This window comes from Callithrix jacchus, chromosome 22, assembly GCF_049354715.1.
Source record: "Callithrix jacchus isolate 240 chromosome 22, calJac240_pri, whole genome shotgun sequence".
NCBI lineage: Eukaryota > Metazoa > Chordata > Mammalia > Primates > Cebidae > Callithrix > Callithrix jacchus.
In genome coordinates, this window is record NC_133523.1 from 49,500,467 (window position 1) to 49,527,181 (window position 26,715).

Below are 26,715 nucleotides of genomic sequence, written 5' to 3' on the forward strand. Positions count from 1 at the left end.
CTGGGCTCGCCCGGGCTGTCGGAGGACCACAGGCGCAGGATCGCAGGCGCATTGTATATCACAAACACCAGTTCCTGATGGAACGTTATCAGTCCTTACATATATGTCATAATGGAGGAGGCGGAGGCCTGTCTGACCCTGCGGCCGCCCCAGTCCTCAAAGGGAGATCGGCTCTGGCGTGGGCACTCCGCGGTACTTGCCTGGCTTCGGCGCTGAGACTCGCCCCCGGGTCTGCCTAGCAGGTGTCAGGGAGCGGGAGACACATGGAAAGTCAGGGGTTGCTCCTTCCCCCACCGGCCCCCACTGCTGCCCATGCCGGGTGCGCAGTTTGCAGGTGCAGCTCTGGTACTGGCGCGGGATGGCGGAGCTTCCCTTGGGTGGCGTCAGGGTTACGGATCGCACAGCCCATTTGACCTGAGGGTCCGTTCCTCTTGGACACCTCTCCGGATCCTGGGCCCCTGCGCTGGGCGCTCTGCATCCACACCGATGAGACGGAGCGGCTGCTGGCGGAGTGGACTGCCTGACTTTGTCACCAGGTGCCCAGCCTCAGAATTCCTGCTACTGGGGGCGTGGGCCTGGTATGGGGTGTCCAGCCACTTGCTGCTACCGTGCCACGTCTAGGCTGCAGGGGTGAGTCGGGCGCCAGCGGTGGACTGGGGGCCGGGTACCTGATGTCCTCAGGCTCAAGTGCATCGCCTGCCCACCTGAGGGCCTGCTCTGCCTTGGCCTCCTCCAAGAGCGCAGGGGCCACCAGGCAGCAATTTAGGAATGCTTAAATTGAATCAAATATTCTTTCTCTCTCTCTGAGAAATTAGTGGTGATTTTGTTTTGTTGTGTGTTGTAGACTCAGCTACAGCACAAAACAAAGGTGATGCAGAGGTGAAGGTCCACAGCCGGTTCCTCTGTTGATTACCTCCAGACACAAATGTTCAACATAACTGCTTTGTCACTTTCACCTCAACACTTACATATGCCTACAGATCTGCTCAATCACAACTGTTGGATTTAGAGTTATTTAATACACAATTATTTCATAATAATTTAATGCCCAAGCTATTTTTAATAGTTCGCCATCTCTGCAATCCTGCACTACTCATTTTTTCTTTGTTTATAAAACCATTGCTATAGTAAGATCAAAATCACAAAACTCACATTTCATTGGGTTAAAAAACATTAAAACATATTATACATAAAAGATGATAAAATATATTTGTTTCATCTTAAAAATTATGGGTTTGCAAAACCTTTATATGGTTAGCTACATTCCTGTGATTCTCTGTGACCCCTCAAATCTTACGTCCTCACATTTCAAACCAACAGTCCCACAAGTCTTATTTCAGCATTAACTCAAAGGTGCACAGTCCATTGACTCATCTGTGAAAAGGCAAGTCCCTTCCACCTATGAAGCTGTAAAATCAAAAGCAAGCTAGTTACTTCCTTGACACAATGGGAATACAGGCATTCTGAAAACACAGGTGTTCCAAATGTGGGAAATAAAGGTGTTACAGGTCCCACCCAAGACAGAAATCCAATAGGGCAGTCAAATTATAAAGTTCCAAAAAAATCTCCTTTGACTCCAGGTCTCTAACCCTAAGCCTAACCCTAACCCTAAAACTAACCCTAACACTGACCCTAACCCTGACCCTCTAACCCAAACCCCTAAACCCTAACCTTAAACATAGTCCTATCCCTAACCCTAACTTGCTATAGGCCTAACTCTAACCCTAATTTTAGCCCTAATCCTAACTCTAACCCTCACACTAACCCTAACCCTAAACCCAACCCTGACACCTAACTCTAAACCAACCCCAACCCTATTTCTAAACCTAACCCTAAAACCCTAATCCTTACACTAACCACTGCCCTAAACCCTAATCCTAATTCCTACTCTAAACTGTAAACCTTAACACTAACCTTAATCCTAATCCCTAACCGTATTCCAATTACCCTTAACTCTAAATCTAACCCAAGCTTAACACTTAATCATGAACCCTAATGTGACTTTTACCCACTCTAATCCTTACCTTAAGCTAAACCTACTCTAACTTGTATCTAACCCTAATCCAAAAATCTCACTAAAACTTTCATCCTAACCCTTCGCTGTCATTCTGACCTGTCAACCCAACCCTATTAGCCTAATCTCTACTATGGAGCTCTCAGCGACCAACCTGAACCGCCTATCTTAGAGCCCTTAAACCATCATCTTTAACTGGTAAACTCAGCCTGTAAAGCCCTATGTCCTGATTGTGTAATACCCTTACACACTAACTCTGTAAAAACCGCAATCTGTACCCAATCCCACCCTGACCCATCCCACACAGTGTCACGCCATTTCAAGGACTGAAATCTACAGATCTATAACCTCAGAAATGCAGACATAGTAATCCTCAACAAAATAATAGTAAAGTTAAACCAAGAGCATTTGGAAAGGATCAAACACCGTGAACATGATTTCTTTATCCCAGAAAATCAACACTGGTTCCATACACTAACGCCATCCATGTAGCACACTGTATTACTAGGATGAATGGAAAACACTCCATAATTCTCTCAACTGATGCAGAAAGGGCTTCCGACAAAGTTCAACACAATGTCACGAGAAAAAACACTCACAAACCTAGAAATGATAAAAAACACTCACAAACCTAGAAACGATAAAAAACACTCACTAATGTAGAAACGATAAAAAACACTCACAAACCTAGAAACGATAAAAAACACTAATGTAGAAACGATAAAAAACACTCACAAACCTAGAAATGATAAAAAACACTAATGTAGAAACGATAAAAAAAACACTCACCAATGTAGAAAGAGAAGGACATTTCTTAAACATGATAAAAAGCAATTTTGTAAAACCAACAGTAAACATACTCAATTGTCATCACTGAAAGGTTCACTCCTAATACAATAATAAGGCAGATACCTACTTTCACTCTTGTATTCATATTGGAAGATACAGGTAGGGCAATTACGCAAGAAATAGGTTGCCAATTAAACCGACTTTCTGAATAAAAACAAAAATGTGAATTGACTTCTCTTAATGCCAGTAAAGTAAAATGAAAGTGAATTACGGTTTGGACATGCCAAAGCAAAAAGGAGGAAGCCGTTAGCCTGGTGTTGCCTGAGCAAACAGAAACCGAATTTGGAGTCATTTAAACTGACTTTAAAACATTAACCAACCAAGCAGTCAATGACAAAAAGCCCAGCTGCCAGCTGGCTGTGTGACTAGGGACGCTGAGGGAACCGTCCCCACAGCAGGCGGTCGCCCAGCTGGAGCCTATGACAAACCTCACTTAGCTGCCACCGCTAAGAGCTCGAAGCCCCAAGCCCAGTTTTCCGTTCTGGTGCTTCAGGTTCACGGATCACTCTGTTGCTCAAATAAACTGTTTAAATTTATTTTGCCTAAAATTCTTCTAACCCCTAAACCCTAACCCCTAACCGGCAACCCCTAATTCTAACCCTAACCCCTAGCCCTAATCCCCACCCTAAACCCTAACCATAAGTCAATGTTGATTATTAAAACTGCCGTGTTGGCAAGGCCGCATGAGTAGCGTGGATTTTACAGTAACCTACTTGGAGTGAGGCCTTGCATTAGCATTACAGGTATTTTCTTTTTCTTTTGAGACAGAGTTTCGCTCTTGTTACTCAGGCTGGAGTGCAATGGCGCGATCTCAGTTCACCGCAACCTCCGCCTCCTGGGTTCAGGCAATTCTCCTGCCTCAGCCTCCCGAGTAGCTGGGATTACAGGCACGCGCCGCCATGCCCAGCTAATTTTTTGTATTTTTAGTAGAGACGGGGTTTCACCATGTGACCAGGATGGTCTCGATCTCTTGACCTCGTGATCCACCCACTTCGGCCTCCCAAAGGTGTTTTCTAAGTGAGCACTGCGGGTGTTGTACTGGTATTTCGGCCGTCATATCTGCCTTAGGGACGCTTTATTTGTGTTCTGAGCCCGCGGTGTGCACCTGGCACTGCAGCCGCCTGGCCTTGGGTGGGGAGAACCTCGGTGCGCAGGATTCAGTCGGGCTTTTGGTGTCGTTTTCCACACCGAGGTCTTCTTAGTCTCTGACCCTAAGCAGTCAGGGCTGCGAACAGGAAGGGTTTACACACTGTGGACCCGCCCAGAGTCGTCCCAAAGCCAGGGTGTGCCCGCAAGGTCTGCTGCGGAGAGCACAGCTCCACCCTGCCGGTGCCGTCCAGGTCTGTACTGAGGACAGCGCAGCTCCGCTCTGCAGACTGCCCTGCACGCCGTGACGCCATCTGAAAAGGCGGGTTTGGGAGCCCCCTGCTGGCGGCTGGGCACTGCAGGGCCCTCTTGCTCACGGTGCTGTGCCCACGCCCTCTTCTGGCAACCAGGACACTGCAGCGTCCTCTTATCCACGGTGTGGTGCCTGCGCTGCTGGGCACTCTTACTCCCGGTGTAGTGGCGGCACGCCCCCTGCTGGCCACTAGGGGCACTGCAAGACCTTCTTGCTCATAGTGTCGGGGCAGCACCCCCGGTGCTGGCAACCAGAGCACTGCACGGTCCCCTTGCTCCCAGTGTGATGGCTGGCGCCCCCTACTGGCCTCCTTCTGCACCACTTAAAGTCAGAGCACCAGTTATTCAGCACCCACAGTTCTGGAAATTCGAACTGAAACGGAGCTATTACTGGAAAGAGCTGATGTCACAGTTCTTGTCTAACTTAGAAGAAATATTTTCACCGAGGCAGTAAAAAGATGGCAGATGACTTCATTGAAGATAAATACAGTGTAAAGAGCTTATTGTTGAAAAAATAGGTAGGCCCCCAAGGGAGGAGTGGGCTGACCATGCAGGAAAACAGCTCGAGAGTCCTGTGCAGGGAATTTAATTTTGAACTTCTTCACATTCCTGCCTGTCTCAACTCTCCACCTGTTTTCTCTGTCTGGTTTTTCTGCTCCTGACTTAGGTCCCCGACTTGCCCCTCTTAGGCTTGTAAGACCTCCTCACTGTTGGTTAAGGCACATGTGCAGTGATCAATCCAAACCTGCTGTTGGGGCTGGCTCCTTCCCACCTCCCAGTAAGGTCCTACAGCAGTCACGTCTGTACCTCCTGTGCCTGCCTATCTCTTTTGAATGTCCTTCTCTGCCCTAATCTATACTTATGGCGCCAGGTTTTTTTTTTTTTTTTGAGATGGAGTTTCGCTGTTGTTACCCAGACTGGAGTGCAATGCCGTGATCTTGGCTCACCGCAACCTCCGCCTTCTGGGTTCAGGCAATTCTCCTGCCTCAGCCTCCTGAGTAGCTGGGACTACAGGCACACGCCACCATGCCCAGCTAATTTTTGTATTTTTAGTAGAGACGGCGTTTCACCTTGTTGACCAGGAGGGTCTCGATCTCTTGACCTCATGATCCACCCACCTCAGCCTCCTAAAGTGCTGGGATTAAAGGCTTGAACCACTGCACCTGGCCGCCAGGTTTCTCTTAAGCATGTCCCCTTTGCCTTTCTTATCAGCATGTAGGTATCAATTTTCTGACATTTTAACTGTAGAGTGAATGATGATTGGGGCACCCAAAGAGGAATTCTAGGGTGTTTCTTTCTGCATAGGTACCTCTTCTTCCTTCTACCCACAAGTGACAGGTGCCCATCCACTCCAGCATTAGAGATGCTACTAATATATCAATTTTTGATGGTCCTTCCAGGTGAGCCTTCCCATCATGTTCGTGTCTAGCTATGTACCTACTCTAACAGAGCCCACTATCCTGTATCTTTCCCAGAAGTAGTGAAGGAACGATTCATTTGAAACCATAGGAAATGAAATGAATGTAGATGAAAACTTTACAACTTATACAAATAATCACTCAAAATCATCCTTACACTAAAAATGCAAAACTATGCAATTTCTAGAAGAAAACGAATAAAAGCAACGTGCCCTTGGGCTCAGTAATGAATTTTTAACAAACAACACAAAGTGTCAATACAGAACAAAGAATTAAGTGGATTTTTTAAATATTAAAAGTGTATATTCTTGAAAAGACCTTGTTAAGAGAATAGAAAGACAAGCCACATATTGAAAGAAAATATTTGCAAAATACAGATCTGAGAAAGAAATTGTATTCAAAAGACAAAAAGAATCTTAAAACTAAGTAGAACAGCCCAATTAAAGATGTACACAAATCTGAACAGACACCTCACCAAAGGATTTAAGAAAAACCAGCCCTTTCAAAAGACTCCACCACTGATACCAACCAACTGCCTGAAGCTGCCTCTCCTTCCTTCCTTCCTTCCTTTCTCTTCCTTCCTTCCTTCCTTCCCTTCTTTCTTTCTTTCTTCTTTTTTTTTTTTTTTTTTTTTTGACGGAGTTTAGCTCTTGTTACCCAGGCTGGAGTGCAATGGCGCGATCTCGGCTCACCGCAACCTCTGCCTCCCGGGTTCAGGCAATTCTCCTGCCTCAGCCTCCCGAGTAGCTGGGATTACAGGCACGTGCCACTGTGCCCAGCTAATTTTTCGTATTTTTAGTAGAGACGGGGTTTCACCTTGTTGACCAGGATGGTCTCAATCTCTTGACCTTGTTATCCACCTGCCTTGGCCTCCCAAAGTGCTGGGATTACAGGCGTGAGCCACCGCGCCCGGCCACTGCCTCTCCTTTCTTGCCGATAAGAGACCACCTATGACAGAGAGGTTCTCGTCAGTATACAGAGGATGCACAGAGCAAGTTTTCATGTCCTCTGCTTCACCTTTTAATGTCAGAGGGCTGAAAACTTCACCCTGGGCTCATGCTAACACTGCCATTTTTTGTACGTGGGACCCATGAAGGAGTAAGAAACTCAACTGCGATTGCACGCCTTTCTCCTTTCATAAATATTCATGACTCCTCCTAGAGCTTATTAAATGTGTGTGTTTGGCCACGCCACTCAGCGTAAATTGCTGTTTCCTTTACCTCTCCCTTGAAGTGTCTCCTTCTGGCTTCTGGCTGGAGTCTACGCTTCCCAGCCTGTTGGAAGGACTACCCTGACGGCTGCAACCCTTTCTCTCACTGGGAAGTAAATCTCTCACTGGGTGCAGTGGTTCATGCCTGTAATCCCAGCAATTTGGGAAGCCAAGGTGGGTGGATCACCTGAGTTCAGGAGTTTGAGACCAGCCTGGCCAACATGGTGAAACCATGTCTCTACTAAAAATACAAAAAATTAGCCAGGCAAGGTGGTGGAAATCTGTAATCCCAGCTAATTGGGAGGCTGAGGCAGGAGAATTGCTTGAACCTGGGAGGTGGAGCTTGCAGTGAGCCAAGATCACACCACTGTACTCCAGCCTTGGCAATAAGAGTGAAACCCCTTCTCAAAAAAATAAATAAATGAAAATAAAAATAAAGAAATCTCTCCTTTCCAAATTTATGAACCTCATCGTTCTTCAGTTGACAGTGTTACAAATTTCAAAAGACCTTCCATACTCTCCCACAGAAGCCCTAGAAATTGTCATTTTGTTAAGTATTTTAGATGCCTGAGAACTTGTAATCAAATGAGCAGAGATGTTGAAATTGTGCTTTACCAGCTATGTAGCTCTAGATCCAATCAAACGGATCTCTAAAATTAACCAAGAGACTATGTATGCCTGATTCATGGCTACAATTTTAGGATGAAACCTATGGGATCTCTATTTGTGTTTTATGCCTATTAATGTATGTTATGTGTATGTGATATTTTCTTAACTCCAGATAGCAATGCAAAATTCATTTACAAAATCCTCTAAAAGTGCTCTGTTCTAACTTAGCTTGGAAAAAAAATAAGCATTTATATATAAATTTTCCCCAAAATCCTAGAAATGTAGGAACTGATACAAATTGTGTTTTTCAGGTGAACACAGTTTAGATCAAACATAGTTAGATAAGATGGATTTAATATTTTTGCTGTAATAAAACAACTGTGCTTTCAGAACCATCATATTGAATATAAAACACAGATTTTGATTTTGTTTAAGTTCTAGTCAAACAAGCTAATATACTCACTAGATACTTAAAATCTTGAAGTTTATATATTTGATTCTAATTAAGTTGTTATTCTTATAAAAAACACCATTATTGCATGCACATGGCTAAGTGGAAGAAGACAGTCTCGGGAGAATGTCTCATTTAGTGAGATTCTGGAGAAGGGAAACTACACAGATGGGAAGCCTCTGGCTGCCTGGGGTCGGGGTTTGAAGCATTCCCTATTATACTTTAATAGTGGATACCTGCCACTATGCATTTGTCAAAACATGCAGAATTGTACAGCTAGATGGGTAACTCAAACTCTATTCTAATTAAATAATATTATTCAGGATGTGGAGTATCCCAGCACAGAATACACAGTATGAAAAATAATTTAACTATGCTACAAATTACTATGGTTTGGATGTGGTCTGTCCCTGCAAAAACTCATGTTGAAATTTGACCCCCAAGGTGGCAGTGTGGGGAGGTCGGGCCTAGTGGAAGTTGTCTGGATTATGGAGATCGATTCCCCATGAATAGATTAATGCCCTCCCATGGGGATGAGTTCCGTCTGCTCTCACAGGAATAGATTAATTCCTGCAAGAGTAGATAGTTAAACAGAGCCTGGCTTCCTTGGCTTCCCTCGTGCTTTCACTCTTGCTGTGATCTCTGGTGCACCCCTTGCTCCCCTTCCACTTTCCACCATGAGGTGAAAAAGACTGAGGCCCCACCAGATGCAACTGCCCAATCTCGGACATTCCAGCCACCAGCATTGTGAGCGAAATCATCCTTTTTTACTTACAAATCACCCTGCCTCAGGTATTCTGTTACAGAAGCACAAAATGTACTAAGACACAAATGTGGGAAAACTCACTGAAGCTGTAGGGAAAATGGTGCTGACCTAAGTCTCTTTGAAAATGAATAGAATCTGCAGGCTGAAGGCAAATGAACTACATTTTATCATTGAATTCCATTTTATAAAGTTCTTTCCAACAGGGGTAATTGAGAACAACTGTAAAACCACCGTATCTGCATCTGGAATCAAACAGTGAGTTACATAAGTCACAGGTGGTAGGAACCAGGTCTCTCCCTGTTGAAGTGGGAGGTTCCAAATTAGCAAGGGGAGAAGGGTAGAAACATTCGTGTGACAGATCAGAGGTAGAGACATCAATGTAAACTTATGTTTAGTTTAATGCGGATACATTCAGTTCCACGTCGAAACCTCTGTAATCGGGTGTGTAGAGGCAGGTGACATACACACATATACTTCCTAGCATTGCTAATGAGGAACAAGACACAACGTGCTCATTTGGCAGCCAGACACACGTTTTCCTGCCATTCTGAAAGGAATCAGGCTGTTTGAGGAAATGTCTGATACTAGAACTGGGACAGTAAATAGATGAGTCAGGATAATCTGGAAGTATCAGAGAGCACTAAAAAAAGTTGAAATATGTCCAAGAAAAATTGGAGCCAATAAAAAGAGCTACCAATGGTCAACACAGGAATAAATTGTGCAGCATAATGCTGTAGTGTTATTCACGTAGGTGAATAAGCAAACAGAGTTGAATAGAAGTCTCCTTTGCAAAAGAATTCCAAATAATTGATGTAGACACTCGGCCATTGAGAAGGTGGAGCTAAGTCCTCACTCGGTGAGTATGGGCTTTACATATGTGTAAACTTATTTATCATGTTTTTTCTTGTACTGTGGTTGTGTCCTGGGTTCCTTCTCTAAAATGCTGTTCATCATAGACCAGGAGAAAAACTAACCTTACAGACTCTGTTTCAATCCACACTATATTTTGAAAAGAGTGACTTTGTAAAAATATGTTCCAATGGCAGATTGATTCATTGTGAGTGGACCACTTATTCCAAATCCTTCTTGTCTTTATTTTGTTCCAGTGCCCACCTTTTAGCCATAATACCCCAGAATCAAATACTGGCCACTGGGGAAAAATATTCAAAGAAAGAAGGCATGTGAACCGAACTTGCGACCATGACGATTCCATGTTTCACCACAACGCTTTCTAAAACAGAAGAGTTTAAGAGCATATTCAAAGTCAATTTCCTTAACGAGGATTTGCAGAAAATGGGAAACTAGAGAAACAAAAATGGCAGGACATTCTATGGGTGATTTTAGATGTTTCTGTGTTTTATAGAAAAAGAAACTTTACCTTTTAAAGAATCACAAGGAATTATTGGAAACCCAAACTCTGGAATGTTCCCGAATTTAGTAGAACTTCTATGTAATTATGTCTGTATAGCTAGTCAGGAAGTTGATGATTTTTAAAAAATCTGTGCCGTATTTGTGTAATAAAATACACAATGAATAATTAACACTCATAGGAAAACATGTTAGACCTTATGAAAGGAAAATAAATCTTGGGGACCCCAAATCGCTAAGCTAAAGGGAAAAGTCAAGCTGGGAACTGCTTAGGGCAAGCCTGCCTCCCATTCTATCCAATGTCACCCGTCTGCTCACCGAGATAAATGCATGTCTGGTCGCCTCATCTGGAAAGGGTAGTTGACAAGTGAAAAGACTGAAAGCACTCACCTTTGTCTACGTATGGTCTGGAGCCCGTCTGGCCTTTTCCTCAGGTTGTCTCACCTTTCTGGACTGAACCAGTGTACAGCTTATGCATCATGATTGCGGTCTCATGTCTCCCTGAAATGCATAAAACCAAGCTGTGCTCCTACCACCTGGGGCACATGTTGTCGGGACCTCATGACAATGCATCACGGGTGCAGGCATCCTCAAACTTGGAAGAATAAACTCCCTAAAAAATCTGAGGCCTTTCTCATATTTTTGGGGTTCATACATGTAACGTAGGGTGTTAAGGTTTGTAAAACAGACACTATTCTATCTACTATTACAAGTACACTGACAATTAACCTTAGACTTTCTCCACAAAATTAAAAATGTTGATGAGGTACAAATAACATATTTAAACTTAAATAATGCTGCAAGTTGTAACATGCCTACTTTTCATTTGTTAATACTGTTTTGACTACTTAACAATGTAAGAAAAATGAGTAATTAAAACATGAATAAAAGTGTTTACAGGGGGTGGACATGTTTCCCCTAGCCTCAGGCTTGGGGTGACTTGAAAGACACCTGCCCATCCCCAGCGTTCATCCCAACTGTACTGATGGTGGCTCTAAGCATTTCTCCTTTCTCTACATGAAGATCAAACTCCAGAAACAAACCCAAATCTTACACTATGTTATGACATGCTACGACGATGAGCAGCCAAGGCTTCAAGCAAGGGAGGCTTCTGAAAACAAGACTTGTAGAAATCACAAGAACAGAAAGGCCTAGACCAATGTCTAGCATAATTGTACAATTAATAATGCACAATAAAATAACCATACTTTGATACTAAGATGTATTTGAAGGACTACAGACCAGGATCACTACATCCTTTTCTCAGAAAATCAAGCTGGTTTTGCATCCTGAAGCCATCTCTGCCAATAAACACCAACTAAGCAGGAAGAAGAAACCCAGGTGCTCATCTCCACAGATGCAGGACGTACTTTCCACAGAGTCAACATCGTTTCATCATAGAAACACCCAACAAACTCGGGATAGGAATTTTTGTTAACACAGCAATTAGCCTTTATGCCAAACCCACAGCTAGAAGCATCTCCATTGTTAGGGCCATGTATGACAAAAACACAGCTAACATCACAAACAATGGGGAAGAGCGAAAAAGCTCTTCCTCTAAGATCGGGAGCAGGTGTGGCCACTTTTACCACTTTCACTCATCACAGTACTGGAAGAGCAATTAGACAGGAGAATGCAACAAAAGGCACCCAAACTGGAAAGAAGGAAGTCAAACTGTCTCTGCAGGGGAAATGATCACATACACATAGAGAGAAAACCCTAAAGATTCTACAAAAAAACCCTACTAGAAATAATAAATAAATTTACTAAAGTTGAAAGACACAATATCAATATGCAAAAATGTGCAGCACACCCATGCACCAATAATGAAACACCTAAGAAAGAAATCAGGAAAGCTACTTCATTACAGTAGCTACCGCCTCCACCAACAAATGATACCTAGAGATGAACTTACCAAAAAGGCGAAATCCCACAATGAAAACTATGAAATTTAGATAAAAACTATTAAAGCAGACACGTGTAAATGGAAAGATATCCCATGTCCAGGCACTAGAAGAATATTGTTAAAATATCTATATCACCCAGTGGGATCTACGGAATGAGCACAATCCCATTAACTTGCAAAAGACATTCTTCATAGAAATAGAAAAAAACCCCTAACATTTACATAGACATGCAAAATACCTCAGATGAGAATCCTGCATAAAAAGAAAAAAGCTGGAAGCATCACACTACCTAATTTCAAAATATACTACAAACCTATAGTAACCAAAACAGCATGGAACTGGCACAAAAAAGGGGCAAGGGAGAGACAGAGATAGATATAGATGAATGACAGACAGACATAGACAAATGAAACAGAATAGAGAACTCAGAAATAAATTCACACATTTACCGTCTACTCATTTTTAACAAAGGCACCAAGAAGACCCAACTTTGGGAAGGACAGTCTCTTCAATAAACTGTGCTAGGAAAACACAACACCCACATGTACAAGAATAAATCTAGACGGTTATCTTACCATATACAAAAATCTACTCAAAATAAAGATTTAAATGTAGTACCTGAAACTGTGAAACTACCAGAGAAGAAAAAATAGGATAAATGCTTCATGAAATTGGTTAGGGCAAGGGATTATCAACTAGACATCAAAAGCACAAGCAATAAAAGCAAAAATATATCAATGCAATCACATTAAAGGTAAAAGCTTCTGTAAAGCAATGGAAGCAATCAGCAGCATGAAGAAACAATCCAGAAAATGGAAGAAAGTGTTTGCAAACTATGCATAAGGCAAGGGTTAATACAAAAAACGTATAATGAACTCAAACTACTCAAAAGCAAAAATACAAATAATCTGATTTAAAAATCAGAAAAACATTTACCCAAAACCTTTGTTCCCCACCGTTATTTCCCCATCTTCTTTTCCCGACCGCCTTTGGCTGGCTCCCTCTCACCATCCTTTTTCTTCCCCCAGCTACCCCAAAACGTTTTCGTCATTTCAAAAAGCCTTCTCTATGCTCCCACTCACTACTCCTTTCATTATTCACGTACCCCAAAACTTTTCTTCACTGTTCTTCCCCACCGTCTTCTCTCCCTTTCCCTGGCCACCTTCTTTCTTGCCCTCCTGCTCTTGTCACCCTCTTTTGCTCCTCCATCTACCCCAAAACATTTCCCCATCTTTTCTCAAAGCCTTCTCCCAGTCCTGCTGCTCACCACCTCTTTTCCCCATCTGCCTCCCAAATTTTTGCCCACCGTCTTTTCACAAAGCCTTCTTCGCTTCTCATTCACCCTCTTCTTTCCCTCAACCTGCTTTCCACACTTTCTGTCCTCCAGAAACCCCAAACAATTTTCCCCGTCTTTTCCCAACCCTCTGTCCCCACTCCGGCTCAGCACCTTCATCCTTCTCCCACTTGCCACCCTCTTTTCCCCATCCACTTAAAAACTTTCCTCATCTTTTCCCAAAACCTTCTCTCCCTCCTGCTCTCTTCCCCCTCCCTCTCTGCACCCCCTTTTCTCCTCCCACTTGCCACCCTTTTTCCTCCCCACCTCCAGCTACCCAAAATCGTTTTACCCACCATCTTCTTTCCCTTTCTTTTCTTTCAACTGTTTTTGCAAATCTTCTGTCCCTCCTGCTTGCCCCCCTGTACCCCCCTCACCACCCTCTTTTTCCTCCTCCCACTTGGCCAGAGTGAGACTCCATTTCAAAAAAAAAAAAGAGAGACAGTTAAATGTGCCTGGATATGTTCATAAGTCGTCTATTTTCCATTTTCTACATATCTTGAAAGGCAGTCCCGAATGGCGGGTAATTATCCAGGCTGTAAAAATAAAACTCTTCCTCTTCCCTTGAATATAAAAAGCACTGTGGGATTCGTGCTTTTTTTCCTGGATCATTGTTCAGAAGGAGGGTCAGCCCCCAGACAACCACATTTTGACTGTCACGAACAGCAAGAGAAAAGGTACAGCTCGATTTACCCGATGGACAAAAAGGCTCAAATGACGGCACGACTTAGCAGCCAAGTTCCTGTCAAGTACAGACTTTGGACATACTGAGCCCTCTCCACCTGCAACCGGGAATGCGCGCTTTGAGGGACGTCATTCGAAGTTCCCTGCCCAGACACACGCTGCATTGATTCTCTGACAGGCAGTTCCAGCAGACTCTCTGGGGCTCTCTCTGCATCACGAGGCCGTGCAGCTCTGCCCTTCACCTCCCTGCAGTTTGTCTCCTCTTCCCTGTGATCTCAGAGGATCTTTGTCTCAGGCCAACTGTTCGTTGCTTGGGCTCTTTCATTTCCCCTAAAAATCACATACGCCCCCTTCAGGTTGCCTCCATCTCCATCTCTCTCCCTCGCGCCTTAAGCATCAACCATCTGACCCTTCTTGCCGTCTCATTTTTCGGCGGGCTCCCATGTTTATGCCTGTTCTATGTTTTTCTTCTCCTGTTAAGCTGACTGTTGTTAGTTCATTTCTGCAATGAACCTTTAGAGGAAAGTGAAAGCTTTCCTTCCAGCCATACAATAGAATTATAAAGCAGAAAAGTTTAGACAGAATTTCCTATTTTAGTGCAAAAACTTCATACTCCATTTCTGACAAAGAGCACAAAGGTTAAAAAAAAAAACAACTTATTTTTGACCCAAAGCTCTGTTGACATTCTATTAAATAAACACCAACCTATCTAATTTTCATAAATGTAAATGGCAGATATTTTTATAATCCTTATGCTAATAAGTCACTTCCCTGGTGTTTTTGGTAAAACCCAATATTCATAATACAACCCAGAATCATGAATTGTTTTGAATAATTTCTTATGCATGATTACAAGGGTACCTCTACAGGAAGTTAGTATACTCTCACACAAGCTAATTTTTCAGAGGAAGAGGCCAACTGTGGAAACTCCCAGAAACACAATAGTGAAAAGCATCCACAGAACGCCAAGAGAGTCATGCCCAGGATACAAATCATCAGGTGGAAAACTGATCGCCTGGAATAATAATAGTTGAAACAATGAAAAGGTCAATGACATTTACAATATTTTGGTAAAAAATAATATCTTTAGAAAGCATCGACCTCCTCCAAGAGGAAACCACACCCCTCAGATGTCACCAGGGGACTCCACTGCTTCCAAAAAGATTGGAAGTTACCAGTCTCATGGTTTTTGCATGGCTGGTAGTGTTTTTAGGCATTCCAAATGTAGAGTGTCTTTTTTTTTTTTTTTTGACGTAAAGCAGGGATATCCAATTTTTTGGCTTCCTTGGGCAATATTAAAAGAAGGAAACTTGTCTTAGGCCACACATAAAACACATTAACACTAACAATAGCTGATGATTTAAAAGTATCACAAAAAGGCTGGGGGCAGAGGCTCAAGCACTTTGGGAGGCTGAGGCCGGCGGATCACTTGAGGTCAGGAGTTCCAGACCAGCCTGGCCAACATGGTGAAACCTCATGTCTACCAAAAATACAAAAATTAGTCAGGTGTGGTGGCAGGTGCCTGGAATCCCAGCTACTCGGGAGGCTGAGGCAGAAGAATCGCCTGAACCAGGGAGATGGAGGTTGCAGTAAGCCAAGATCACACCATTGCACTCCAGTCTGGGAGACAAGAGGGAGACTTTGACTCAAAAAAAAAAAAAGATCCAAGATGGCCGATCACTAACAGCTCGGGATTGTAGCTCCCAGTGAAAGCTCAGAGAACGAGACGACTCCACACTTTTAGACGAATTTTCGTCACTTACGGATCCACCGATTCCCAGTGGAGGAGCCCCATGGGTTGCCAGCGTGACTCTCGTGGCCGCCGCAGCGGTTTTGCCGGCGTCTTGGCACAGCAGCTCTTCATGCAGAGCCAACGGGACTGCTTCCCCTACTGACTGGAGTTTGGAGCTCCGGGAAGTCAGAGCCGCTTGTTGCGGACTCAAGAGGGAAGCCAGACCAGAGATTCCCGGGCAGAAGAGCACCATCAGTCTTATCGCTGCTATTTAGGCTGCCACAGTGGGTTGCTCAGATCCCAGCACTGGGAATCAATAAATCGGACGTCGACTCAGAAACCTAATTAGAAAGGCGGTTCATCTACAATGAAGGGAAAAAAACAGCCTAAGAAGGCCAAGTATACTCAAAATCAGAACCCATCAGCAACGGAACAAGCCCTGATGGAAAAGGACTCATCAGCAACCGAACAAGCCCTGATGGAAAAGGACTCATCAGCAACCGAACAAGCCCTGATGGAAAAGGACCCATCAGTAACGGAACAAGCCCTGATGGAAAAGGACTGTGTTCCATTATCTGAAGTAGGCTTTAAAAGGTGGATGATGAGAAACTTCTGGCAGTTAAAGGAACTTGTTCTAACCCAATGTAAAGAAACTAAGAACTTTGAAAAAAGGTTCGATGAAATGATGAAAAGAATAGACAATATAGAGAGGAATACAAATGAACTTATGGAGTTGAAAAATACAACACGAGAACTTAGTGAAATATGTACAAGCTTAAATAGCCAAATGGATCAAGCAGAAGAAAGGATATCAGAGGTCGAAGGCCAACTTAATGAAATAAAACGACAAGACAAGAATAGAGAAAAAAGGATAAAAAGGAATGAGCAAAGTCTCCAAGCAATATGGGACTATGTGAAAAGACCTAATATACGCTTGATTGGTGTACCTGAATGTGATGGAGAGAATGAATTCAAGCTGGAAAATACTCTCCAGGACATTATCCAGGAAAATTTTCCTAACTTAGCAAAGCAGGACACTATTCAACCCCAGGCAATACAGAGAACACCACAAAGATATTCCTCAAGAAGACCAACCCCAAGGCACATAATCGTTAGATTCACCAGGATCGAAACGAAGGAGAAAATATTAAGGGCAGCCAGAGGGAAAGATCAGGTTACCCATAAAGGGAAGCCTATCAGGCTTACAGCAGATCTCTCAGCGGAAACCCTACAAGCTAGAAGAGAGTGGGACTCAATATTCAATAAACTTAAAGAACAGAACTTTCAGCCCAGAATTTCATATCCTGCCAATTTAAGCTTTACAATTGAAGGAAAAATAAAATCTTTTAGGAACAAGCAAGTACTTAGAGATTTTATTACCACCAGGCCTGCTTTACAAGAACTTCTAAAAGAAGCATTATATATAGAAAGCAACAACCAGTATGAGCCTTTCTAAAAATACACCAAAAAGTAAAGGGCATTAACATAAAGAAGAATTTACATTAACGAAAGGATAAAATAGCCAGTTAATATCAAATGGCAGTAACCCTAAATTTAAATTGACTAAATCCCCCAATCAAAAGATACAGACAAAATCTAACGGTATATCTAAAGATATACAAAGACTCAAAATAAAGGGTTGGAAAAAAACTTACCAATCAAATGGAGAGCAAAAATAAATAAATAAAAAGCAGGAGTTGCAATTCTCATAATTAATAGATTTCAAAGCTACAAGGACACAAGGGTAAAAGGATTAATGTAATAATAAGAGATCTTAATGCCCAGATACATAAGACCCATAATGAGATTTAGACTCAACGAGACAGAAAATTGATAACGATATCCAGGACTTGAACTCAGATCCAGAACAATAAACTCAATAGAACTCTCCATTTTAAACACACAAAATATACATTATCCACTTTAAACACACAAAATATTGATCCGCCATTACTGATACCTATTTCAGGAATGAAGTAATATTTCTTTTTCCCTCTTTTTTTCCTCTATTTCAAAAAAAAAGAAAATCACACACAAAAAAATTCTTTTTTTTTTTTTGTGCAGTGGCACAATCTCGGCTCATTGCAACCTCTGCCACCTGGGTTCAAGCCATTCTCCTGCCTCAGCCTCCTGAGTAGCTGGAATTACAGGCACCTGCCACCATACCTGGCTAATTTTTATATTTTTAGTAGATACAGGGTTTCACCATGTTGGTCAGGCTGGTCTGGAACTCCTGACCTCAACTGATTGGCTGTCCTCAGCCTCCCAGTTACAGGCGTGAGCCACCACACCTGGCCTGTCATTTCTTTATGTTTGGAAAACATAAGGAATTTAAGACCCTTTCTCCTTTGGGTCAATCAATGATCTGCACCATACATGTTTTACAAAACAAAGGACAATACAGTCCTCATTCACATCCTGGTCATGTCACTCCTAGTGACTTCCATATTGCAAACCTCCCAGCAGGTGCAGCCCTTTCCTCTCCATCTGATGAGCTTCTCAGCTCCCATCACACTGACTGGACACAGACGCCCACCCTCTTTTAAAAAACCCTGGCTCATATTTTTTTATTTTTAGTAGAGATGAGGTTTCACCATACTGGTCAGGCTGGTCTTGAACTCCTAACCTCAGGTGATTTGCCCACCTCTGCTTCCCGATATGCTGGGATTACAGGCATGAGCCACCATACCCAGCCTAAATTTTGCAGGATAAGTAACCTTTAGGACAAGCGTGGTGGCTCACCCCTGTAATCCCAGACCTTTGGGAGGATGAGACAAGAGGATTGCCTGAGGTAAGGAGTTCAATACTGGCTTGGCTAACATGGTGAAACCCCCCCTCTACTAAAAATACAAAAACCAGCCAGGTGTGGTGGCACATGCATATAGTTCCAGGTGCTCGGGAGGCTGAGACAGGAGAATCGCTTGGACTCAGGAGGCAGAGGTTGCAGTGAGCCAAGATCGCACCATTGCACTCCAGCCTGAGCAAGAGAGCAAGGCTCTGTCTCAAGTAAATAAATAAATAAGCTTGTTAAGTATCACTGGGCATTTGTCTTCTTCTTTTTCTTTAGGTTAACATGCAGCAGTGATTCTTTCTGAGTTTCTGACACAAGACAGCAGTTTTTATCCAAATAAGTCAACTAGTCTGCCCCATTCCTAAGACACTGGCATGGAAGGAAAAAGGAGGGAAAAGCCAGAACTGTGACAGCCTACGCTTTCCCCAGCGTGGCCCCCTGTGAGATGTGGGGCAGCCGAGACCAGGAACTGTTCAAGGGCGCCAGGCCCTGTCTGTCTGCACTCACTCACCTTCCTCACGTGCTCGCATGTGGGATGGCACTGACATTACGTGCTGTTGCTGCAGCTCCTTGGTGAGCTCCTGGTCATGGGACAGGAACTGTGGGGTCAGGACAATAGAGGGCTTCACCACCTGCAGAATGGGAACAGAAGCTCATGATGAGTGCCAACCTGTTAGACAATTAAAAAAAAAATGTTTGTTGAATGAGTGGAAAAGCTTGAGTCTATAGTGGTCAAGAGCATGGGGCCTCAGAAAACGTCAGAACCAAGTTCAAACTCCTGTACTTTGGGTTTCTACTTCATGCCATGCAAAGTCACTCTACCCCTCTTCACCTCCGTTTCCTTCTGTGTGAAATGGGAACAATAAATTTCACTCATTCAGTTTCTGTCGAGGATTCATGAGGTGAAACCTCTAAAACATCCAACTCATTTAAATGTATCATCATTTCTGTCATAACTAGTGGGATCAATTTCACTGTTATTGCATATACAGTTCTGCGCCTGAAACTTATAAAAAAAAATCTTACCTCTAAAAAGTATCAGTGATTTGTCATTGTAATGTTATTAATCATAACCGTATTTGATCACACAAGGCCTTGTGCATGGCAGGTGCCCAATAAGCACTTGTGGAATGAATGCATGTGGGCTCCGCAGCCACACTGTTCAGGTCCGATTCGGCCTCCACCACTTATTAGCTGAGTGACCTGGGCAAGATAATTCACCTCTTTATGTCTCTGTTTCCTTCGCTATAAAATATAGATAATAAAAATCCCTAGCTCCTTAGGTTGTTGCCAGGAGTGAATGATTTGGCACATAGTAGGGGCTTTTTAAACAATAGCTGTGATGATCTTCCAAATCTTCCTTTTCAGAGCCACAGATGAGGCCACAGTGCCGCCTGGCGACCCTAGAGTGTAAGTACACGTGATCGCCAATAGGCTCTCTCTCCACCACAAGTCCCAGACTGGTAGTTACCGCCTGGAGGTTTCTGCTGCATCTGCCTTCTCAGTGCTCACGTAAAGACTTTTGTATTTTCCTCCTCGAATTCCTGCAGATGGGGTTCATGTGCCTGACACAGCTGAGTGATCCACAGAGCGACCGCCTATGCCAGCCCTGTGAGGTAGCTGGAGAATGGTCCTTCCTTCTCAAGCTCTGGGCAGATACCAGGGCTGGGGTGACCCAGGCCCTCAAGTTTCTTGCTTTGGAGGGTCAGATTTTCTGTTGGCAAGGAAAGCAAAGGTCACAGGAAGCCAGAGACCCAGGACCTCTCTGTGCCATGGGCCCAAACAATAAAGACCTGAACACTCTATGCTAAAAGCCCAAGGCTCGGGTGTGCCCCAGGGCTTATCGTCTCACCACCTCTGCTGAGGGAGGATGAATAACTATGTTTTCCCAGAGCTCTGGGAGCTTGTAGCAAGCAGCCTCCCCAGCACAAAATCTCTTGGAAACCTCAAACTTTGTCTAAAACATTTATGAACATTTTGCATCATATTTCCCATATGTCAGCATGTTTTAGAAAAAAACTCAATTTCCTAAATATGCAAGAGAAATGGGCAATGTAGGACAATGTGGCTTTTAAAAACATGTTATTTAGGCCAGAGATGGTGGCTCATGCCTGTAATCCCAGCACTTTGGGAGGGTGAGGTGGGCAGATCACCTGAGGTCGGGAGTTTGAGACCAGCCTGCCCAACAAGGAGAAATCCCATGTCTACTAAAAATACAGAATTAGCCAGGTGTGGTGGAGCATCTCTGTAATCCCAGCTACTTGGGAGGCTGAGGCAGGAGAATCACTTAAACCTGGAAGGTGGACGTTGTGGTGAGCCAATATTGCACCATTGCACTCCAACCTGGGAAACAAGAGCAAAACTCTGTCTCAAAAAATAAAATATATATATATATATATTTAAAAATCTTCCCCACCCACTTTCTGAACTCTAGCCTGGGCAATAGAGTGAGACTCTGTCTCAAAAACAAACAAATAACTGTCTGGTGGTCCTGATGTGATGCTGTCAGTCATGATTCTGGTTACCTTCTTAAAATGCTGCACATAAAATAAGAAATTAAATTTTCTTGTGAATTGGGAACTTGTATCAATTCTCATCATAACTACTGTTTCCATCATCACAGTTACCATTTTGAATTCTACTCTAAAAATATCTGTAATCAGCAATAGTCCAAATTTTCTTTTTTTTTTTTTTGAGACAGAGTCTCACTCTGTCACCTAGGCTGGACACCTACTCTACTGCAACCGCTGCCTCCTGGGTTCAAGTGATTCTCCTGCCTCAGCCTCCAAAGTAGCTCGGACTACAGGTGCCTGCCATCACGCCCAGCTAATTGGTGGCAGTATAGACAGGGTTTCACCATGTTGGCCAGGCTGGTCTTGAGCTCCAGACCTCATGATCCACCAGCCTCAGCCTCCCAAAGTGCTGGGATTACAGCCAAGAGCCACGGAGCCCTTCACCCAGATTTGCTTTTTATGGAAAAAATGCTGAGTCCTCTTGAACACAGGTTTCTGATAACTCACACCAATGAACTACCCAGGCTTCACCACTATGTGACATACGCATGTAAGAAACTCGCACTTAGACTCCTTCAATACATTACAAATAAATATATTTTTAAAAATCAATGGGCTGGGTGCAGGGTCTCACATCTGTAATCCCAGCACTTTGGGAGGCCAAGGCAGGTGAATCACTTGTGGTCAAGAGTTTGAGATCAGCCTGGCCATCACGGTGAAACCCCGTGTCTACTAAAAATACCAAAATTAGCCAGGTGTGGTGGTTCATGTCTGTAATCCCAGCTACTCAGGAGGCTGAGGCATGACAATAGCTTGAATCTGGGAGGTGGAAATTGCAGTAAGCCAAAATTCTGCCACTGCTCTCCAGCCTAGGCGACAGAGTGAGACGCAGTCTCAAAAACGAAAATAAAAATCAATGAACTAAAAACCAATTTCTAGAACTCTAATAAGGAAACCTAAGGGTTCAAAACACTGATAAGCCAAGATCAAGAAAAAATCTATTAAGATAATGTTTTTATAACATATTTAAAACATTTTTGATTACTTTTTTTTTTTTTTTTGAGACAGTCTCACTCTGTCGCCCAGGCTGGAGTGCAATGGCGCGATCTCGGCTCACCACAACCTCCGCCTCCTGGGTTCAGGCAATTCTCCTGCCTCAGCCTCCTGAGTACCTGGGACTACAGGTGCACACCACCATGCCCAGCTAATTTTTTGTATCTTTAGTAGAGACGGGGTTTCACCATGTTGACCAGGATGGTCTCGATCTCGTGACCTCGTGATCCACCCGCCTCGGCCTCCCAAAGTGCTGGGATTACAGGCATGAGCCACCGCGCCCGGCCCATTTTTTTCTTTCTTCTCATTTGAGGCAATGCATATGATCTTATCAAATGCTGTCCAGCGCCTTTGTCACAGCTAGATGGCGCTGTTGAAGCACTGGAAAGTGAATAGGCGTTTCTTGTTAAAAATCTGGCAAACACCACAGGATATAAAATTTACCATATAGTTCATATTTTGCTAATATTAATTCATAAGCAAAGACTTTAAAATTTTTTTAAATTTTCAAATCTAAGATGGGATAAATTATGACCTAATTCAATATTGATATTTTAATCATTTTTAAGTGTGCAATTCACATTTTCCACAAATATCACCACCTTCCATACCCAGAGTAGTTTTCAGATTGCAAAACTGGAATTCTATATTCAGGGAACACGAACTCTCCATTCCTTCTCTTTCTGCCCCTGGGAACCACTATTGCAATTTCTTTTTTTTTTTTTGAGATGGAGTCTTGCTCTGTCACCCAAGCTGGAGTGCAGTGGAGTGATCTCGGCTCACCGCAACCTCCACCTCCCAGGTTCAAGTGATTCTCCTGCCTCTGCCTCCTGAGTAACTGGGATTACAGGTGCGTGCCACCATGCCCAGCTAGTTTTTTGTACTTTTAGTAGGGACGGAGTTTCACTATGCTAGCCAGGCTGGTCTTGATCTCCTGACCTTGTGATCCACCAGCCTCGGCCTCACAAAGTCCTGGAATTATAGGCATGAGCCACCATACCTGGCCCACTGTTTTCAAGTCTTTGGGGTATCTACCCAGATGAGGAATTGCTGGACCACCTGGTAACTTTATTCTGAGATTAACAGAAACCATCTCCCTCCAAAGCACCTGTGTCCATCACATTCCCAACAACAGGCAGAAGGGTTCCTACTTTTCCGTAGCCCGCCAACACTTGGTATATTCAGTTTTATGGACAACACCCATGTTAACAATGTGTGATGGTTACTTCCTCCTCTCAAAATATATTTTTTCCATTTTTCAATAACGACAATTATTGAATAATGGGGTATGTGTGTCTGCTGGGCCCCATGCAACCTCTCAAACCTTGGAATCAGATGGGACCTTGCCACCCTCACTCCTCATTCTCACGGATTTTCTTTTGGTGATTGCTTTTCTTCACAGCAAGCGCTGACACCTCAGCTTCACGGAGACATTGTGTCAGCCCAGGAAATGTAGAGAGATCAAATGCGGACTCTGAACCACTGTAGCTGGTAGTTTCTGTGGTGTCAGATGTGGAATGTTGCTGTTCTTCCCTCCATTTTAATGTATCCAGGGTTCCTCTGCAGACAATTGCAGGTATGAGGATAAAACAGCAGGAATGCAGTAGCTCTTCATTGCAGGGGGAGAGGATGGGGCAGCTGGTCTGGTTGCCAAGCAACGCTCAGTGCCTTTGGAGATGAGGCGCCATGGAAGCAGAGTGAAAACTGGCAGCGGGGGAGGGGCTGCTCTGCCCCAGCCAAATGCAGCTGCACAGAATTTAAAAAGTGATGTGGACATTTCACAGTTTCTTTAATTAATAACCTCTCATCTGTACACTCTGATGGTCTCCATTTGTAATTTCTTGTTGATTATTTTTGTCTCTCCTAGGCCAGTAATTTCCAAATGTAGTAAATCAAGACCTTTGTAAGGGGTCCACAACTTCAAACTATTTTTCTAAGAACATTAAATTAAATTATTTTTTGAGACAGGGTCTTGCTCTGTTGCTCAGGCAGGAATGCAGTGGTGTCATCATGGCTTACTGTAACCTCAAGCTTGTAGGTACAAGTGACCCTCTCACCTCAGCCTCCTGAGTAGCTAGGACTATAGGCACATGCCTCTATGCCCACCTGTTTTTTTTATTTTTATTTTTGTTTTAGTAGAGGTGAGGTCTTGCTACCTTGCCCAGCAACATGGACGCAGCTGGAGGCCATTATCCTAAGTGAACTAATGCAGGAACAGAAAAACCAAATGCCACCATTTCTCATTTATAAATGGAAGCTCAACGTTGGGTACTCACAGACATAAAGATGGGAACGACAGACCCTGGGAATCCTACTAGAGGGGAAGAGAGGGTGGGAGGCAAGGGTTTAAAAACTAACTTCTGAGTCCTGTGCTCACTACCTGGGTAAGGGAATCATTTGTTATCAAACCTCAGTATCACATGGTACACCCAGAATTGCAGCTGAGTCACCGATTCTAGATGTCTCAGGGGATTCTCTTCCCTTTCTTCCCTCCGCTCTAGAAATAGCACAGGCATTGGCCATGTGCACTATCCCACACTGTGCTGGAACTGGACTTCAACTCTCACCTCCAACGATGAGGAGGATCCTGTTCTCCACAGGAATTTCATTCTTGGCTTTCCTTCTGAGGAGACGCAAATGAAAGGCACAATTAGTGTGAACAATGGTGGGAGGTGTTTATTCTTTCAAGACGTGGTCAGCCGACTTCTGGGACTAGCTCTGAGGCCAGCACTCAAGAGGTCACCCCATGGTTTTATTTTTTTGCAGTCTTGGTTGTTCCAGAGGAGTAAGAACTGAAAGAATGAGGATTGTGACATGCTGAAAATACAGCACGCTCCAAAGAGAATAAAATAGTTTTGTGATACACAAATTGTGTGTGATACATTCAATTCCTCCCATTGAACAAATTACCAATAGCAATATGTGGTGATTCGATTCAGATACAGCTTTGAGCTTTACAGAATCCAATCGGCTAATTCTAATATTAAGAGTTGTGTTTTCCAACAAGTCAAGGGTAAAAAGGGAAAGTATTAAGAATTCTGTGGCCGGGGGCAGTGGCTCACGCTTGTAATCTCATTACTTTGGGAGGCTGAGGCAGGCAGATCACGAAGTCAGGAGTTCAAGATCGGCCTGGCAAACATGGTGAAACCCTGTCTCTACTAAAAATAAAATAAAAAAATATTAGCCAGGCATGGTGCACGCCTATAATCTCAGCAACTTGGGAGGCTGAGGCAGAAGAATCGCTTCAGCCTGGAAGGCAGAGGTTGCAGTGAGCTGAGATCGCACCACTGTACTCCAGCCCGGGGGACAGCAGGAGACTCCATCTCAAAAAAAAATTGCTATGTTAACCATTTTAAAACACAATATTAATCCTTGAATAGATGCTTTAAGATATTTAAATCATGTACTTTTTAAAATATGGTAAAATGTACATAATATTTATATTTCACCAATTTAGGTGTACAGTTCAGCAGTATTAAGTATATTCACGTTGTTCTGCCACAATGTCACCACACATTTCTAGTATTCTTATTATGTTTCAAAGCTGAAGTTCTGTATGAATGAAACATAGTTGCCTGTTCTCCCCACTCCCAGCGCCTGGCACCCACCATTCTGCTTTCTGGGTCTCCAAATGTGAGTTCAGCAGGCATCTCATGACAGTGGAGTCAGAAAGTACTTGCCCTTTTTTTTGACTGAACGTTGCATCATGTCTCAAGGTTCATTGACACGTGCCAGAACGTTCTTCCTTTTTAAAGCTTAATCACATTCTAGTGTATGTGTAGACCGCATTTTGTTTTTCCCATTCATCCTCTGATGGACACGTGGGTTGCTTCCAATATCTGTACACTCATGACCATGGTGGTGTTACTCACCATGGTCATGAGTGTACAGATATTTCCTCAAGATCCACCTTTAATTCCTTCAAATATATTCCCTGAAGGGGCATTGCTGGACTGTATGGGTATTCTATTTTTAATTTTTTTTTTCAGGAACCATCTTACTGTGTTCTGCAGACTCTACACCATATCCCACTCCCAGCAACTGTGCAGAAGGGTCCCATGTCTCCAAATCCTGCCAGTATGTGTCATTTTCTGTTTTAGAAACAGTAGTCATGGCCCAGGCATGTTGGCTCATGTCTGTAATCCCAGCACTTTGGGTGACCGAGGTGGGTGGATCACCTGAGCTCAGGAGGTCGAGACCAGCCTGACCAACATGGTGAAACCCCATCTCTAAAAATACAAAAACTAGCTGGGCATGGTGGCGGGCACCTGTAATCCCAGCTACTCAGGAGGCTGAGGCATGAAAGTCACATGAACCCGGGAGGTGGGGGTTACACTGGGCAGAGACCAATGCCACTGCACTCTGGCCTGGGTGACACAGTGAGACTTTGTCTCATTAAAAAAAAAAAAAAAAAAGAGTCATGTTAATGTCTGTGTAGCGATTCCTTTTTCTCTTTTCAAGAGAAATTTTGTTCTTTCATTGGTGAATAATAATGACTTACCAATGGGATGTGTGTGTGTGTGTGTGTGTGCTGGACACACCACCGCTCGGCTTCTCAAACCTTGGACTCAGACTGGACCCTGCCACCCTCACTCCTCATCCATGCTGATTTCCATGTG

General features: G+C 43.5%; 1 protein-coding gene across 5 annotated transcripts; it reads right to left on the reverse strand.

Moving 5' to 3' along the window:
* Positions 1 to 1,001: 1,001 nt before the first annotated feature.
* On the reverse strand, positions 1,002 to 26,715 carry LOC103787268 (acyl-coenzyme A synthetase ACSM1, mitochondrial-like). Of its 5 annotated transcripts, XR_004738294.3 has the most exons (7): positions 26,598 to 26,715; positions 24,664 to 24,719; positions 23,421 to 23,656; positions 20,002 to 20,244; positions 19,042 to 19,162; positions 10,474 to 10,584; positions 1,002 to 9,946 (listed from the first exon to the last, which is right to left on the reverse strand). XR_004738294.3 is itself a non-coding variant. In XM_078361730.1 (6 exons), exons 3-5 carry the CDS (start codon positions 23,457 to 23,459, stop codon positions 10,514 to 10,516), a joined length of 231 nt encoding a protein of 76 aa, XP_078217856.1. In that variant the 5' UTR covers positions 23,460 to 23,656; positions 24,664 to 24,719; positions 26,598 to 26,715; the 3' UTR covers positions 9,096 to 9,946; positions 10,474 to 10,513. The 5 variants fall into 5 exon arrangements, 3 of the variants coding, with proteins under 3 accessions (XP_078217856.1, XP_078217855.1, XP_078217854.1); XM_078361730.1 differs by lacking the exon at positions 20,002 to 20,244 and having other exon boundaries at positions 9,096 to 9,946; XM_078361729.1 differs by lacking the exons at positions 20,002 to 20,244; positions 23,421 to 23,656 and having other exon boundaries at positions 9,096 to 9,946.